The sequence below is a fragment of the Lepisma saccharinum genome, chromosome 13 (genome assembly GCF_977018435.1).
Source record: "Lepisma saccharinum chromosome 13, izLepSacc3.1, whole genome shotgun sequence".
In the NCBI taxonomy this organism is placed as follows: domain Eukaryota; kingdom Metazoa; phylum Arthropoda; class Insecta; order Zygentoma; family Lepismatidae; genus Lepisma; species Lepisma saccharinum.
This window is the reverse complement of record NC_139241.1, coordinates 33,020,816-33,039,995: the sequence shown is the minus strand read 5'-3', so window position 1 is coordinate 33,039,995 and position 19,180 is coordinate 33,020,816. Positions and strand designations below refer to the sequence as shown.

General features: G+C 40.0%; 1 protein-coding gene across 5 annotated transcripts in view; it reads left to right on the top strand.

The window, feature by feature from the left end:
- The window catches only part of LOC145997228 (uncharacterized), a 101,076-nt gene that overhangs the window by 31,500 nt on the left and 50,396 nt on the right, over nt 1-19,180 (top strand). For all 5 annotated transcript variants that reach the window (XM_083134020.1, XM_083134021.1, XM_083134017.1 and 2 more), the window contains one exon: nt 8,203-8,706. In XM_083134020.1, coding sequence (XP_082990146.1) covers nt 8,203-8,706 — 504 coding nt within the window. The remainder of the gene's footprint in view (nt 1-8,202; nt 8,707-19,180) is intronic.

The window sequence follows — 19,180 nt, the reverse complement described above, 5'->3', positions numbered from 1 at the left end:
CCGGCAAGCTTCCTGAGGGTCGTCGTGTACACGGTGTTGTAGAAATTGGTGTTTCAGATTCCATCCACTCGATGTCACTCTTTCTCACCATCACCCCCCCCCCCAACCCCCTTCCAAGCTGTCGCGGGTTAAGTTCATCTACCACAGTCAATATCTGTGTGTTGTGTATATATCACAAGGAAAGAGCGATTCTCTCTTGAGGACCTTCTTTCTGTATTCGAACAACTTCCGTCTCCTGTAGTTCTTTGGGCGATTTTAATTCTTCCCACCTATTGCGGGGCTCCATTCATACAGAGCCCCAGGGTCAAATTGTAGATCAATTCCATGAGGCGTCAGTTTTAACGTTGCTGAATGATGGAACTTCCACATATTTCAGTCCATCCTCAGGCACATCCTCTGCATTGGACTTGTCCTTTTGCACTCCCACCCTTGTCCCTACCACCTCTTGGTCCTCCCATTTGGTTCAGTGGTAGCATCGTCGCCTTGTAATCAAGGGGTCCCGGGTTCAATACCTGGTGGAGGCACATGACACAGTGGTTCGGATCCCACTTTAAATGTAGGTCCAGTCTTGATTAGCCTTACTGTGCATCAAGTGGACTTAAAACACCAACTCAAACCAAACCAAACCTACCACCTCTTGGAGCATTCAAACTGATCTCTGTGGTAGTGATCACTTCCCACTCCTTCTCACTTTCGAACATCTTCAGCAGTCACGTAAACAACCTCCTCATTGGCATCTCAGTCGGGCTGACTGGGGTTCATTCGAGCATGCAATGGATCTTCAAATCGATCTTGCGTTGACTTTGCCAGCAATCGATGCACTAAATATCTTTCTGTCACGAGTCTTTGATGCTGCACACGCCTCGATTCCACATCCCAGTGGACCTGCGTAGTGATGCCCAGTCCCATGGTGGACTTTGGAGATCATTGCAGCCATCAAGGACCGCAATCGTCCAATAGATCGATTCAACAGCAACCACACTGCTGCAAACCTCGAGCAGTTCCACATTAAGTGTACTCGTGCCCGCCAGCTCATTCGAGCCAGTAAGAAGGTGTGCTGGGTCCAATATGTGTCTTCTCTGATGAAGCAGGCTTCGTCGAAAGCCGTTTGGACAAAAGTACGACACATTCAGGAGGTTTATCTTCTCCCGTGAGTGCAGTAGAGCGTGACGGGACATTGTACACCAAATCCGGAGACAGCAAATATCTTGGTTATGCAGTTTTCTGATGTTTCGAGCTAGGAAAATTACGAACCACGTTTCCGCCACGAGAAGGACAGTCAGGAACGACGTCCTCTAGTTTTTTGATGTCATGACACTCTCCATTCACCGAATAGGAGTTTGATCAGGCACTTCGAGATTCAAAGAATACAGCTCTGAGTGGACAATATCCACTATGAGATGCTTTGTCATTTGCCAGTTAGAGCTAAGATTTTCCTTATCACGGTGTTCAACAGGCTTTGGGTGGAGGACTCTCTCCCCTCCTGGAAAGAGGCTATTATTGTTTCATCCTAGAACCAAGCAAAGAACGCACCACAGCCTTGAGTTACAGACCTATTGCCTTAACTAGCTGTGTGTGCAAGTTGATGGAGCACATGGTCAACAAGCGTCACACCTGGTTTTTGGAGGAAAACTTTTTGATAAACAATTTTCAATGTGGTTTTCGCTCCAACTGTTCCATGGCAGACATTCAGGATGCGTTCTTTAAGAAGGAACATTTAGTAGCAGTTTTCTTCGACCTCTAGGCCTATGACACAACGTGGCACTCTGGTATAATCAAGAAGCTCCTGTGTCCCACAGGACAGTGTACTTAGTGTGACTCTGTTTGCCATAGGGGTGACCTTCCACATAGTACACCCAATTGTGAACCTCACTTCCACATAATACACCCTGGACTGCATTTTGCAGACTAACAAGGCTCTGGCAACTGCCCCTATGGTCAGTATAATTCTGTGTGTTGGCCTGTGTTTTGTCGTTGCCCCTTTACAGCCTTAGCTTTTAACCTAAGTCAGAAAATTTTAACATTTTAGTTATACTGCATTACCATTATGCCACTTTAGCTATGGTAAGAGGCTGGACCCCGTATAGTGTGACAGGTGCAAAATAGCCTTAGTGCTGACGCACCCAAAGTTTTAAATTTCAATTCAAATTCAAACCTGTTTGCCAAAGCATTGAACAGTGTTATGGCAAATGTAGACGACCTCATGATCTTTTGTCGCTCACGGAATCTTGCGTCAGCTTCTCGTCAACTCCAACTGACGATAAACTGTTTCGTTGAGTTGTCCTTCCAAACTGGTTTCAGCTTTTCCTCTGAGATATCCGTGTGCGTCCATTTCTGTCGTCAACGTACATACCACTTTGACCCTGACCTGTACATGGGGAAAGCGCCCCTACGTTTTGTGAATGAGGTCCTATTTCTCGGCCTCATGTTCGACAAGAAATTAACATGGCAACCTCACCTTCATCAGTTAAAGTTATCTTGTCTGAGTGTTCTCAACCTTCTATGCGTTTTATCTCATACTTCTTGGGATGCTGATAGGACCGTACTGCTATGCCTGTACCATTCACTTATCAGATCGAAGCTGGATTATGGGTGTGTTGTGTATTTGTCCGTCCGCTCTCTGGGCTACGCATCCTAGACACTGTCCACCATGCTAGTATTCTTGTGTGTTCTGGTGCTTTCCGTACCAGTTCAGTCGCCAGTTTGTATGTGGAGGCATCTGAGCCGTCACTGTCTCTGCGAAGACAGCGACTGATAGTGAACTATTTCATCCATATTACACTGTCTCGGACAATAGTAGGCTGGCAAGGTACTGACTCCATCCTATTGTTACTAGACCATTTGGTGTTCGTGCAGACGAGATCCTGTCGTGTTGACAGTGATCTTCCTGTCATCTCTCCACTCATTCCGCCTCTCCCGACCTGGAAGTTTCCTGTACATTCCATCGATTATTCTCTGACTGCCCTTCAAATGGCACAAACACCAGCAGCAGGTTTTAGAGCTTCGCACGTAGCACCCCAATTTTAATGTATTTTATATGGATGCTTCCAAGACAGTCGAATAAGTGGGTTGCGCCTTCATCCTAGATTCTCAAAATTAAAGTTACTCTCCACATCCAGCCTGTTCCATCTATATGGCAGAGTTGTACGCCATTCTAAAGGCACTGGACTTCGCAGACGTCAATGGTCTGATGAAAGTCCTTCTGTGCAGTGATTCGACCAGCATGTTACAGACTCTGTATTCACCATATTCCTGGTATCCGGTAGACCAACGCATTTTTAGATGGCTTGTGTCTTCATCTGCCAGTGCCGATGTATGCTTCTGTTGGGTCCCTAGCCACGTGGGCATTCAGGGCAACGAAGCAGCTGTAGCTGCCGCCAAGTCTGCTGATGCTGATGGCAATGTTCTCGTACACCTTTTGCCAGCTAGCGACCTGCAGAATTTGCTTTGTTGTCCCCTTCTTGTCACTTGGCAGGCCAAGTGGGATTCCTTGTCCTGTCCCTCTCGCCGAGAAGTTCTTCTGACCAGAATGCGTATTGGACATAGCCATCCAACCCATGGTCATTTGCTGCAAGACAGGACCCTCCGTTGTGTTGTGTTTGTAAAATTTTTTGTAAGTATTCGGTATGTTCTCGTTGAATGTGCCGATCTTGCTTATCTCTGGCAGACTTTTAACATTTCTGGCTGTTTGTCATCCCTGTTGGGTGATGACAATAGTACAGTAGCATGCAAATTAATCCGAACAAGATGCATACTTTTCCAGGTATACAATAATCTTAAAATACGTTGCAGTTTTAAGCTTTAGTTTCACTTTTTTTTTTTAAATAACTGCACATTCTCTCTTGATAATGTCCTGTGCTATGAACAACGATCCATATTTACTCAATAGTTCATTGTTGAAGACCAGAGGTGGAGTCTATTGTTGAAGACCAGAGGTGGAGTCTATTGTTGAAGTATTTTGTTATCTTCGACAAACCAAGAGTCAGTTGTGTTGCAAGTTATGTGCCAAGCGGAAGGTAAGTTTTTTGTGTGAGTGGTTCTCATTTCATTTGCTATCCAAATGGATACAACACCATGCAAACTGTCGAAAATTGTTACATTATCACAGCATACTTCAGTGACACAGATACAAATTGCTACAGAATGTGGTGTCGGATGGGGTACGGTTAGTTCAATTTTGAAACAATACGGAGAGACTGAATCCATCGAGCCTCAAAGCAAGGGAAAATGTGGTCGCAAACGGAAAACTTCTTTGCAGGATGAACGAATTGTTATTAGAAAAAGCAAACAGAACCCCAGACTGACTGCTGTTGATTTAACACGTGATTTATTGTCTAGTAGAGTGAACGTCCACATTACAACAGTGCGTCGCAGACTGCTTAAATCTGGAGGAAAAGCTTGTAGGCCATTGAAAAACAGTTTCTTCCAAAAATAATGTGTAAAAAGCATGTAAAGTGGGCAAAACGTCATCGGGACTGGACTGTGAGTGACTGGAAGAAAGTGCTTTTTTCGGACGATGCCATTTTGAAGTGCATGGTCACAAGGTTTATTTCGTTCGTAAAGGATAATGTGAAAAACTTTCACCAGAACACATGCAACAAACTCCAAAACACCCCCCGAAAATAATGTTCTGGGGTTGTTTCACATCTGAAGGGCCTGGGCCAATAGTTCCTGTTAAGGGGATGATGAACAGTGATAAATATATTGACATACTGCGACGAAAAGTCGTACCTCATCTCAAAAAATATTTTCCTGCTGGTGATGGTGTTTTCCTAGCAAAATGTCATATACCTCAAAAAATCAATGAGTTCTTTGATAATAACAATGTACAAGTACTCTCCTGGCCAGGAAACTCACCTGATTTAAATCCAATTGAAAATTTATGGTGTATCTGCAAAAGAAGGATGTCAAAAGTGGATTGTTCAACCAAGGAGAAAATGCTTTGGGCCCTTGTTAACGTGTGGTACCTGATGAAGAAATTAGAAACATTTGTGCAAATTTAGTGTCATCCATGACTAAATGTGTCAATGATGTGATTACAAACGAGGGAGGTCACATAAAATACTAAGGGTATTTCTAAATGCATGTGTAGTTATGTATATTGCAGCAATTTCATTAAATGACAAAATGTGTACCTTGTTCGGATTAATTTGCATGCTACTGTATTTTATCAAATGTTTTTGTTTTTTTGCAGAGAGCTGGACTCTCCCACCATCTGTAAGGAGGCTTTTAGTTCTTTTCTGACTTAATGTGTCGTGTTTGTCTTGTGCAGGTCTGTTTACAACCTTGCACTTTTAATTTTCCCAAGGGACTTTTTACACCCCTTGTTTTAATCACTCAAGTCAGAATTTTAGGTAAGGGGATATTTCCCCAAATATATTGAAGGGTGTAGAATTGTCAGAAGTGCCGATGCACCAAAAAATTTTAAATCATTCATTTGTGTGGGATATGCGTAGGTATTTTCACTGTGATATCATCTACTTCACATTTTCTTGCATATATCCCTTTTTTGTTGCCACTGACATTCAGGGGGGAATGGTGTGGAAACCCCTTAATTTTTACTTGACACCCCTTTTCAAAACCTATTATAAACTGAAAACACTTCTAACTCTTATAGTATCACATTACATTGCAACTTGTGTTGAAGTGAGACTGCTGTTAGTGTATACAAGAGGCAAGCCATTGAATGAGAAGCCAACTTAGTTTCCTCTACTGGTGCCTCAAATATCCGCTGTTGTCTTTCTTTCTTTTGCATTGTTGTTAAGAATTGTTTCTTCTTTTGTTTATTCAACTTCCCTGTTTGTGGATTTCGATAATTACCTACATCTTAGTGTGAGTTGAATTTGATTCAATTTTAGTTATTTATCGTGGCTTTTCTGCCACAATATGATGTAGGGACACTACCCAAAAACACCCAGGAATCAAACCCGCAACCCCTGGAGATGTTGCATGCTGTGCTAACCATTCTGGCTTTTTAGTGTGCGTTGTTCTTTTCTTGAGAATTGCTGATAAATGCAAGGAGATATCTATCTATCTTTCTCCTTCTCTTTTTCCTATGCATTTCACTAAATGTTTCAATTATAAATAAACAATAACCCATGGTGCAACAGCCTGTGAGGGCCAGAGTCTATCTACCAACAGCTGGCCTCACTCCCAACTGTTCAGGTCGGAGATCATCCAACTAGATACCGGGTGACATGTGGTCAGCAGGTTTTCGTGACCATGTTCCGCTACCCATTCGTAGCTCCCCAATTTCCTCATGATTTCCTATTCCCCCAGGATACTCCAACCTGCATGAGGCCCTTAGCAGGAGCCCAATGCATGATGCTTTAGACTGCACGGCCATGGTGTGGGACACATGGTTGTAATTTATGGTATCAGGTTAATGTGGTTGAAATGTTGGATATTCCTAAATTCCACTAGATGGTGCCAGTGTATTGAAAGTGATGCATACGTATCCCTGCACGTTAGCAAGGAAGCAGTAGAGTGCTGCATAACCATATTCCACAGTTTTTCTGACACTTGCAAGAACTTGGAGAAGGCAAGAAGCTGGGTAAGTGGGTCCCACTTGAACGACACAAAACATGTTGCTTGGAAATGTACCTTTCTCTGCTCTCCCAGAACCGAAAACTTCCGTTTTTGACACAGTAGTGACATGTGACGTAAAATCGATATACAATAGTTAAATGCTGATGAGGCCCCAAAACACATGCCAAAACCGAATCTTTATCCGAGGAAGATAATTAATGCATAAATAAATTAGAGTTAAGCAGTCTAGATTGGCCAACAGAAATGAAGTTTTAGTACTTCAGGACAACATGAGGACCCAAGTGGCAAGAACAAGAGTGCCAAAACTACACAGAGCTTGCATTATGAGACTGTTACTATGAAACTCTCCCACTTCCACCACATCAGATGTTTCACAAACCAACTATCACTTATTTAACCGGAAAAAGTTCCCCAATAAAGCAGCTGTCAAATATACCTTTGAGAAGTTTCTTCTGTCCAGACCATCAAATTTCTACATAATTGGTCTTAATGCACTACTATCATTGAACAAATTGTTTGGCATCGAATTATTCCTATGTTGATTAATAAAAGTTCCTTTCCGGCAAGTTACTGTTGTTTGAAGTTTCAGTACCAAATCAGACTTTTCTTTGCAACGACCTGATATTATATTCACACTGTATGACCACATTCTTACGAGATAAGATACAATATATATGTCATTAGCCTGTCTCAAACAAGCTTTGTTCATTTCAAATTACAAAAAATGTGGTTCTTGTTGTTAAAGCAAGCAAAAATGAAGCAAGTCACTAGTATTCTTCAGTTTCATTGGCTTATTTTCATAGAAACCTGCAAAAGTTGATTGGTATATGATATAGTGACTAATGCATGCATCCATGTTTGTGTTTTCTTTATTCTCAACATTGTATCCCCCTAAATTTCTTTCCACACCCACTTAACACCCCTAGATGATTGTTCCTGGTACTGCCACGGCTGACATTCATTAATCTCTGTTAGTTTTAATGTAAAAATCTTTACATTTACTAACAAATGTAATTACTATCTAAACACTCACATTATTGATAATATTATAATTTCATCTATAAGTATTTATGTTGAGCAAATATGTTCTTGAATATTCCTGTGTGTAATATTTTGCAGGATGATTCATGTAATAAATTAAATTTGATATTTACATGTTACAAATGGCATTACATGTATGGTATATTGCAAAGGAATCATACATGAGCATAGCTTGACTATAACTTGTGTGCTGGAATTGAAAATTTCTTTTACTATGTCTGCTATGTTGCTTTGAAGATTTTCATCTGAAAAATGTTAACACTGAACAGATGTATTCAAATGAAAACTTTAAATTTAAAAATAGGAATAGAAAATTCTATATTTCCATTTTCATTAGCAAAGAGAGTTTGTGTTGTGTATGTGTGTGTGTGTGTGTGTGTTTGTGTGCATCATGAATAATGGCACATTTATTACTTGTGCAAAACATAACTTGTCTTGTGATTCATTATTCTATATTGGCTCTTAATTTTTACTGCCTAACCTCATTTTCTTGATAACACACTTTCATTGCAACATAATCTCAGTAAGTTTGAGAGTAAAAGTTTGTTGTCTTTGTTTTATTGATATAATCACTATTTTTACTGTTTATATTCTTACATCTGATGATTTCAGTGAAAATATATCATCCGGCTGCACAGAATTGGAATGTTACAAGGAAGTCAATTTTACCACTTCTCAAAGAAAATGTATTAAAGAATGTCACTGTATATCAGAACTCCCAAATTCCAGCTCTCCCTTAAAAGCAGAAGATACAAACTATGAGAAAACATCAGTGCTTAAATATGGTACATGTGAAGTGGAGAATATCTGTGAGAATGAATTGGATAATGTTGGTCATGTGCCATTATCAGATACAAAACCTGATGAAATTAAAAATGCAAATATTGCAGAGCAGTCAGTTGTCTGCAAATCAGAAGTCAAGGAAGAGGAAAATACATTTGACATGAGTGAAGAAAACAAAATTTCATTTGTGAAAAGGGAATATGTAAAAAAGGAGGAAATTGTGAAATATAATGATGAAGAAATCCCAACTAGTGAAAGAGAAGAAAGAAACAACATAAATCGGAGAGATGTGGATATGAATTACCCAGTAAAGGATGAAGATACTAATTCCAGGTAATAACAATATACAAGAATATCTACATTATATTTACTTAAGTAGTGTCAATAAACCTTTTACAATGTTAGTAAAAGAGGATACAGGAAAACCTTGTTAATATGAAGTTCAAGGGACCAAAAGAATGTCAACTTCGAGTTATCCTAACATTTCAAGATGATGCCTGCTTTTCAGGTATAAATAAAATAGAGTATAAATTACCCCCACAATGGATGTTTTATAATAAGCTTTATATGTACTATATAATAATATTGTAAGTTTTAAAGAAAGTGTAAAAAATGTTACACAAAATGAGGACACGGAGCTTATGCAGACACAAAGATTGCAAGGAGACGGTAACACCATTTATCTTGCATAGCTATACAACCTGATATGCACAGGATGCATGTTGTGGTAAGGAAAATAGAACATGAAATCGTTTTCACCAAAAAAGTCTTTTAAAAAACTGTATTTTCTTTCAATTGTATGGATTACTCAGGTTAAGTCCCTGAGCACTACCGTTAGGGGTTATGTAACTCAGACATCTGGGCTTACAGCTGAAAGAGAATGCATTATTATCTAGGTAAAGTCTTAATACTAAATTGGAGAACTTGTAAGATGTAGACATACTTAGGCGCATAAGTAGTGATTAACAATAACAAGGTTTATTATAGATTAGTGTTAATACTGATATATGTAGAATATCCCAACCTATGTGTTAAGGAAAGCGAGCTGCAATGAAGGAAGGGTAGATTAGCGATACTTAGTAATCTTGAAGTGAAGATCCTTGTCCATCTTCTGAGTGCCTGACAGCCTGGACTTGGCTGGGTGGATAGCCATTTTGGGTCGGAGACTGGACATCGCCTCCGGCCGTACCTCAGATCTGTTGGTCGACTACCACACCTCTAGTCTTGTGACTAGGGCTTATATGCTTCGGGTGTGGCCGAAACAACCTTAGGCAGGGTTATTTCTGTTGCCTCGTGTCATCGTTAGGAAGTGTAGAAGGTCAGGAGGCATGGACAGAGAACTGACTGTCCTTGCATTGTGTCATCGGTCGTTCGCATGTGGTGTCCTCACATGTGGGACTTTCTGCACGTGGAGTAGCTGATCGTATCTGGTTCTTAGTAACCTTCGCGGTAACCACAACTTTCCTGTTGATGCTGACCTTACTTCACTGAAGGGTTGCAAGTACATGTGGACTGAAGACAGGTGAAGATAAGATCCACAGCGCCTTGAGTGCTTCCCATTTCCAAGTTTACAGAAGTCATGAACGTACAGAAATGTGCACGTTACACAATTGTGCACAGTCGTTGCTCTTCCACGAAATTCTTACAATTCTAGTTCATAAGAAAACCGTTTGCACACAGACCTACGGAAAGGAAAACAATCTCTCATTTATTGCAAGAAGCAAAACTCGGAAGAACCTTCACAGTGGTCACACTGGTGCGAGCAAGAGACTGGAGATAATTGGATAGAATGAATATTTGATTTTATGTGGGTTCACTACAACATTGTTCGTTACAGGATTAACTGGTACGATAAGATTCTCTTGGGAGACAACACAACCTTTCTCGGCACCAGAGAAAAGATCTGGGCTGTAAATTTTGTTCTGGTTTGTCTGTCTAAAACACATCGTAAAAAAAAGTGACATTTTCTTTCCTTCAGTCAACTTCATATCCCCCCCTTTCCCCCTTTCCAGGGAGCAGTCCAAACTCTTCAACTTGCAGTGTAATCCGCCCTGAAAATGGAAACACGAAACTTGCGACCTGTTTGCACCGAATGTGTATTCTAGGACACATTAAACAGCACTGCACTGGATAATCACTCTGATTTGGATTCCACTTTAAACTGTATATTTAGTCACGATTAGCTCATCAGCATAAAATGAACTCAAAACAAGCTTTACAAAACTTGCGTATTTTCAGATATCAAAATGGGGGATTGTTATTTACTCTCATGTTAATTGACAATTTATTGTTGGATTTAGGAGCATTATGGACGTCAATCATTCGCTCCACCAAAACATTTACTCTTGTATAACTACTTTTTTTTATCGGGCTTGGCTTCCATTCCTGTATTGAGCATTCCATTTTTTTTCAGCACGAAAATTGTTCTGAAGAAAGCGGCTATTATACAAACTTTATGTGCATCATAAAGTTGTTTTAACTCTTGTTTTTCTTTCTGGGGATCAAATTTTGTTATCGTCAAATCAAAATAGCTTTGCGAGATTCAAAACAATGATGCTTTTTCCTTTGTGCTGGATGAGTCATTGCCATTATCGACAAGCAACAGCTTTGATAGATGAAACACTGGCACCAGCTGTAGTGTAAACACAATGAGACCGGCTGGAAGTTAGAGCAGCAGGTGGCAGAAGGGAAATCCTCTGCATTTTAAAGATAATACAATTGTCGAAGACCGAACTTTTATCAGCTGTGTGAAAAAGAAAGAAATGATTCTTGCTTTATGTTTTACCATGCAACAGACAATAATAGGGGCAATATTTCCTATCCAGAGAGCTGCATTCAAACTAGTGGGAAGTGACGGAGAATTGAGCTGTTGTAGGAGAAGCGAGGGGGTCTTTTTTTTTTATTATCCTAAGGTTTTTGTTCATTTTGAAGAACACATTCAGAACTGGTTCAGGGTGGCTACTCACCAGGAATTCCTTGAATTCTGGGAATTATATGTGAATTTTTGGCTCCAGGAATTATGCATGAATTCTGCTTTAATTTCCTCCGTAGATGTGAAAAATTGCATCTTTTATTATTAGAAATCCCATTGAGTTTATACATAGCCTATTTATAAATGCCCTGAGGCAAGTATTTCATGCTGATAATGTGCGAATTACTCACAAATATATAAACTAAAGACAAAAAGGTTAAAAAACAGCAACTTACGTGTGTGAGTATGAGATTTTTCGTACTACGTTTCGGAGGTTACACTACCTCCTTCTTCAGGTTAAACCGATGTTATTCAGACACCTAACATGGTGCCTCGTCGTGAAAGTGAAGGTTAAGGATTTAGGTTAAAATGTTGAATGAAGGACACTTTCTAAAAAATATAAAAGGAATGTAAATTACACATCTAAAACCGCGCAATCCCATAAAAACAAAAGAACGTCCAATGTTGAAGTCGGTGAACTGCCGACCAATGCTCGGGGTAGGCGAATGCACGGTGTCAGCCCATAGCTGGAGAAGGAAAACTTCTCCTCCTCAGTCCTTCCGAACTGGGGCTCGGGAGTCACCAATCCAAGGTGAAATCGACTTCCACCTCGGCGGCTTTCCTAACCTCAGGAGTAACATGGAAGCCCATCTCGTCCCTATTCACTGCGGCTTTATCCCATTTTTTAAAGAAATTAACCCAGCCGTCTTCTAAATTCCCATCGTCCCTATTAAGTTTGTTCCAATTTTTCGCGCATATATAGGCAGCTTCATATACATTTCGGTCCAATTTATGGTTAACCTCCCTAATAACTTCCCTTTTAGCAATCTTATGTCGGTTGACCAATATGTGTTCAGATAATCCTGTTTTGGGTATGCCCTCCTTTACGTCCTTATCATGCTCTCCCCACCTGATTTGCATATTCCTCCCGGTCTGCCCCACATATTCCTTTCCGCATTCACACACTATCCTGTATACTCCCTTCCGCTCTTCAGGGTTATTGCGCCCCTCCCCCCTCCCTTTCTTATAAGAGGTAAAATGTTTTTCAATACTCCGGGGAGCTCTTATCCCACATTTAATCCCGTAACCCCTCACGGACTTTTCAATTTTTTCGGAAATACCTTTAAAGTATGGAATCCCGACATAACATGTGTTCTTTTCACCGTTTCCTACCACAGTTTTTTCCCCCCCTTTGTCATTTTGCGATGCTTCTTGCCTAATAATCTTTTTTGCTTTCCTAGCTACTTTTTCCAGGTCGCGGATAGTGTACCCATTCTTTACCCCCACTTTCCTTATCCATTCTCCTTCTTTCTCTTTCTCTTTTTCGTCATTACATAGTCTTTCGGCGCGAATGAAAAAGTTAAGAAAAACATTTAATTTAGTCCTATTCGAATGTTGGGATCTCTTATGGAGGTACAGCTCTCCGGCCAACGGTTTATGAAAGACCCCGGTTACGATCCGTTGTCCGGTTTTAGTAAGCCACAAGTCAAGAAAGTGGATCTTTCCGTTGGCCATATCTTCTCTAGTAAATCCAATTCTGGGGTCCTGCCTCCCCAATTGGTCGAAAATGCTGTCAAGTTTGATTTCATTCCCTATGATGAGGATGTCATCCACGTACCTCCCATAATATTTTACTCCCCCCCCCCCTACATGTTCCATGGCGGCCTTTTCGACGTAGTGCATGAAGATGTTGGCCACAAGGCCCGAGATGGGATTGCCCATGGCCAACCCTTCTTTTTGTCGGAAGATTTTATCGTTAACATAGAAGTAATTGTACCCCGTAATGAGAAAAAACCATCGGACATACTCCCAGGCGACCAAGATTTCAACGTTTTGGTCAATTAGCCATCTATACAAACAATCTCCAGCTTTGTCCCGGGGGACACTGGGGTACAGATTAATAACGTCGAAACTACAGATTACGTCCCGTTCATCTATGGTGAGTTTCTCGATAGTTTCTTTGACAGTGAAAGAGTTTTTGACGCTATACGGGGTGTCCATATTCATTTTTCCCATTCTCTTAATCATTTCTTTAGCTAAACCATATCCCGGATGGACATACATGGGGATAATGGGTCTGAGGGGTATCCCTTCCTTATGGGTCTTAGGTATCCCAAAGGCCGTAGGAATATTCCCTTCCTTAACCCCCTTAAGTAATTTCTTTTTTTCCGCGCTTCCCAAGGTGAAACTGGTTTCAATGCCTTTCCTAATTTCTCGTTTGATTTTACTAATGGGGTTAACTTTGATTTCTTCGTAGTCATTACTTCTAAAGCTATCCTCCAACTTACTATGGTATTCCTCTTTCCCGATAATAACCATCTTGTTTTCTTTGTCCGATCTAACCAAATACACGTCACTTTGTTTAACCCATTTTTTCACATTACGAAGACTCCCCCTAAGCTTACTTTCCGTATTCCCCTTTGGAGCCCTATGATTGGTAATGGGTGGGCCTTGTTCCTTTATGCTTAGGTGCATTTGTTCATCTATATTTTTACCCTGACATTGGATTTATCTTCTTTTTCGTCTAATTTTCCTACAAGTATTTCAGTTCAGCTTCTATGTTCGTGAAGGAAGGAAAAGAAAGCTGCTTGGAAAATAAAACTGAATTCTCTCAATCTGTTTACTTTGTTACATCCCTTTGCAAAACAATCTATCTGACAGACGGAAGTTTATTGAGATATCTTGAATTTTAATTAGGTAAATTAGAGTTTGAAATTCTTGTATAACTAACCATTTTTCGTATTGACCCTCCCCCCTCCCCCCAATAGGAAAATAGGAAGAAGTCACTCAGCCAACAGAACACTCTTTTGGCAAATTTCATGATCGACACAGTTGGGAAACGTATGAAGCAGGAAACTGGAGTTACAACATACGTAAGATTGAGGTAAACTTTTGCAGAAACCTAGATGACAACCCATTTAGTGGGTTGACGATCTTTAGTTGGCATATGTGGCTTTGATTATCTGTAACAGTTTCACTTTTTTATGAAGTTCTACAGGCCACAAAGAACATGTTTTTAATTAAAGTGGTTACCGCAAGTTGTCAACTGCCAGGCCAAGAGTTGCTCGCTCACAGGAAACTGCTGAATCTCAAGCTCAAAGGTAGACAGATAGGCGAGAGACTAGCAGGTGCCACACATCTTGTATTTTGAAACATTCCTGCGATCTTATTTCGCATTTCTCATCTGGTACTGGTGAATATTTCCAAGCTGGCGCATTCAGGGAATAACTTCAGATTAAAGGGTACTTCGTATTAACCAATACCATATTAACGAGTTTTTCCTGTATTCGAGAATTCTCTGATACATTTAAGTCATAATGGCAGAAATAAATGTTGAAGAACAACTTTGGGTTGTTTTCATTGTAATTCAACATGGGCTCTTTTGTTTGCTTATGAGGTATCTAGTTGACATTGAAGTACCCTTAAATGTTTTTCATGACCTGTCTTATGCTTTACTTCAGTTCTTCACTGTTAGAGTGCTGTCACCCTGGGATGCCACAGCTGCACTGGTGACATTTCTCCTGACATATGTTGTGTCTGCCAATGGTTCATGATAGAAATAGTTCATCATATCCATGATATGGACACTTTTCTCTCTCCATCGCTGTTTGCCTCTTCAATTAATCATGTTGATGAGGATGAATGAATAATGACAGATGCCTTAATCATGGTTTGAACATAAAATTCCTGACTTTGTAGTACATTACGCTCAGCAAGAGGACATTTAACTACCAGAACTCACCTGGGAGAAGAAAGGAAATTAAGGCGATCTCCTACCCGAACGAAAAGTTAGAGCATTTTCGATGCAAGATTATGGGGGAAACTTTGGTCACGATTATCTCAAGAACCAGTCGACAGAAAATTTTCAAATTTTAACTGAAAATTGAGAAAGGATTGTTCTAGAAAACCACTGACTAATATTTTCATTTTCTGCATCAACGTCCCAAAAATTAATGCTTTTTTATCATATTTTTCCCCCAATTTTCTTGACAGGGTAACTCTGCTTCGGCCAGCATGGTCACTGCAAGTGCTCCCAGTTGCAGTGGCCTAATGACCTTGTAGAAAGAACATGGCGGGTAGTTTCGACCCAACATACAACAGATTTAGAAGATGAACAGAAAGCAACATGTCTTTTGAACTTCTAGCTGGGTACCTTTTAAATTTTAGACTGGAAATGGTGGAATGAAATCGGTGAAATGTGTTCTGATCCCACAAAAATATGAAGCTGGGATGTGGTGCAAGAGTATGAGTCAACTTATCACAAGGGTAAATTTTGTTTCTGAAGCAGTGGTGTTTCCGTAACAGGGCTGGTTGTGTCATTATTATTGTTAATGTTAAATACATTATTGCCGATTCTTCCATTTTGAATGTAGATACGGACCATTCTTTATATGTAAATAACATGTTGAGTTTGTTTGTTAATTCATTTTATGCACAGAAAGGCTAGCCAGCATACAGTTTAAAATGGGATCTGAACCACAATGTGTCTCCACCACGATTGACCTCGGGGCTCCTTGATTACAAGGCGACAAAGTCACCACTATGTCATTGGGAAGGTCTGTGTATAAATACATGATTACGCACATATATACTAGAGATGGCCAACAATGTAAAGTTTGGGGTAACCAAAACCGGGTACCTGGATCTGTATCCTAGATCAGAGTATCCATTGATTGACTGATTAATTTGGTTATTATTTGTCACTTTCTGCTACGTTTGGATAATTGCGGCAATGATAAAGAATGGGGATTAGATGAAATTGTTGAACGGCCACTCACAAGGAACTCCTATGCCCTGGCCTGGTTTTGAAGTAATACCACCCAGTGTTTTAGCACACTATGCTAACCACTTCGCATGCAGGTTGGCCCACATTTCCGGATTTCGGGTTGTGGATGTATGCAATTTATACCAATTAACTATTAAACCTAATATTTCGACAGCTATTATCACTATATGTTTATTATTTTTCTATATTTTAAATTTTCTAATGTGAAACTGATTTTCAGAAAGTGTTGTGTAAAATATCAATTGCAATATGTATTTTACAAGGGTTTGTTGTAACATCAGCCCGTGAGGCTGAAATATGCCCTCTCTTTAAAGGCGATACTATTCTATTCTATTCACATATACTAATGCAATGCAACATTTCAGGCACAAAGTACAAGTGTTTATGTCAATATAATATTTCAGTTCCATTTCAAACACTATAAAAAGGTAAAATTCCCCATGCATGTAGCACCACCATGCCATGAAGGCACAGTTAGAGAACATGAGGGTAGGGCTCCACACATTCTCGATTTAGACTCTTTTGGAGGTGATATGATCAGCACCACACTCCAGTCATCTTTAGCCCCTAGGTGCCCATTGATTTGAGTCTGGGAGAACCCCTTTATGCAGGGACAAGGCCGGGAAAATTCCAACCTTAGATCACCCACCACGGGAATTAAACCCAGGTCTCCTTCGTGACAATCAGACACTCTGCTGACTTTTTTTTCTCCAAAGGGAATCCCTTAAGCAGCAGATTTTCCCACACAGACCTCATCTCAATTAATGTCAAATCTCGACTTGTTCATTGAGGACAGACAATATCCATCCGAACTGGGATTTGAACCCGAGTTCCCTGGCATCATAATGTGCTGCACTCACCACTTGCCATGGGGGTCGACAAACTAGACCACCGCGGCTCTTGCAAACACTGTAAAACATTAGAAATAAAGTATCAATGCCATCTGTTTTCTGCAGCTATTATTCTTTATTTCTGACATTTTCCCTCCTGCCACTAGGCCCGTTTCCCACCGTGTAGGAAGAAACTGGAAGTGGGTTTGGTCTGCAGCTGTTATCAAATTCCAGTGGTCAGAAGTAGTGCGCTACTTGTAGCGTTGCTACAGTAGCTAGCTACAAAATTTGTAGCTGTAGCTGTAGCAACGCTACATTTTGAAATTTGTAGTTGTAGCGGTAGTGAAGCTACAAAATTCTGGTAGTTGTAGCGAAAATTTCGCTACAGCTACATTTTCTCTCAGCATTTTGAGGTGAATTTTGAATGTGGCAACAGCGTAAAAAAAATCGGCAATAACCTTTAATTTTGCAGGAGGTTCATAAAGACAAAGTCTATTACATGGAAATACATATTATCTACGATTGTAGATTATAGATATCTGCATCTTATTTAATTAGTATCTGAATAATTCAGATATCCAGATAACTAACTGACATATATGAATATATTCCAGCTAACAGCTACTTTTTTTGAGCTGCATCGCTATTTTGGGGATTAACATGCCTCCTTTGCTGCACTGCTGGAAAAAAGAGCCTCGTTTGCATCACCCCCGGAACAAATTCTGTGGATATCCATGGTGTAAGAGACGCCAAAATGTCATTAATTGCTGTGTAAGACACGACTTGCAGTGCAAAAACGAGCAATGGATTTTCCACTGCATTGACAAAGGAATAGTGGTTCAGTACGTTAACATCATTGATCATTGTCAGTATATAGGATCTCACCAGCAAGAAATTATTGTTACAAAAATGATAGAGTTTCTGGAATTACAATTATTTTCGTGATAATATTTGTTCACAAATTTTAAAATTACAATACGTTTAGAACACACGGGTTTACACTACAGTTTCCTCAATATATTGTATCATATTTTAAAAAGTACGTACGAGTTATTGACTTTCCTGCAGTTTTCTTTAGTTAATATATACATTGTTTTCAAATTTATGTATTATTCCTACTTTTGTGTCACTTTTCTGTAACCATTGGTAATCATGACATCCTCATCATTATCCTTCACCGTTTCCTGCCTCTGACTGGGTCGGCATAGGAGTCCAGCCTCTCCATTATTTCCTGGTCTTCCACCACTCCTCTCTTTTCACGGTGTTACAATCTTGTCCTCTTCTCCTAACACTCTCCACTATCTGCTCTTTCCACCGACATCTTGGTCTCCCTCTTGCCCTTATTTCCACTCCTTGTGCATTATAATATCTTACTGGTAGTCTTTCTGCATCCATCCTCTTCATGTGCCCGAACCATCTCATCCGTACCTGATCTATCCTGTCCTGAAGCTTCACCACACCCACTGTCTGTCGGATCTCCTCATTCCTTATTCTATCCCCTCTAGTCTTCTCCCATAGACTCCTTAAAAATTTCATCTCCACTGCCTGCATCTTTTTCTTGTCTCTCTATGTCACGTAATTATTGGCACATAGTATGTGTTATATATTACCTTCTTGCATTTCATAGGTACATCCCTGTTCCATATTAATCTTCGAACGCTTTGATATAGTCCACCACCCATGTGTCCTCTTCTGTTTACCTCCTCATCTATTCTTCAATTCTTCTCAATCATGACAATGAGAATGAATGGTTTATTTAATTATTCTCTTATCTATAGTCACTTTCTGCCACTTTCGGCTAATTGTGAGAACGAGGAAGAATGATGAATAATGAGCAGTGTGGGGAATGGAGGAGCAGGAGGATCCCATCCTCCCAACTTGGCATCTTTCCTAGTTTTTGTTTTGAGCCCATTGTATGCATAGATAAGCTGATCGAGACTGGATCTGAGCCACTATGTGCCTCTGCTGCGTATCGAACCTGGAGCCCTTTTGTAAACAAAGGGCCCCAGGTATTTTCATTCAAAATGCTGCCTTCATATCAGTTTATTAAAAAATGAAATATTTATTCTCATGAAAAATATGTTGATGTGAAACATAAATACGTAATCCTACCAAATTTCATTTGTGTATAGTTGTAATCATTAATTTGGGTAACACCCTAATTGCAATATACATATATCAAATTTGAATTGAAATGCCACTTGCATAGGTATGTTATTC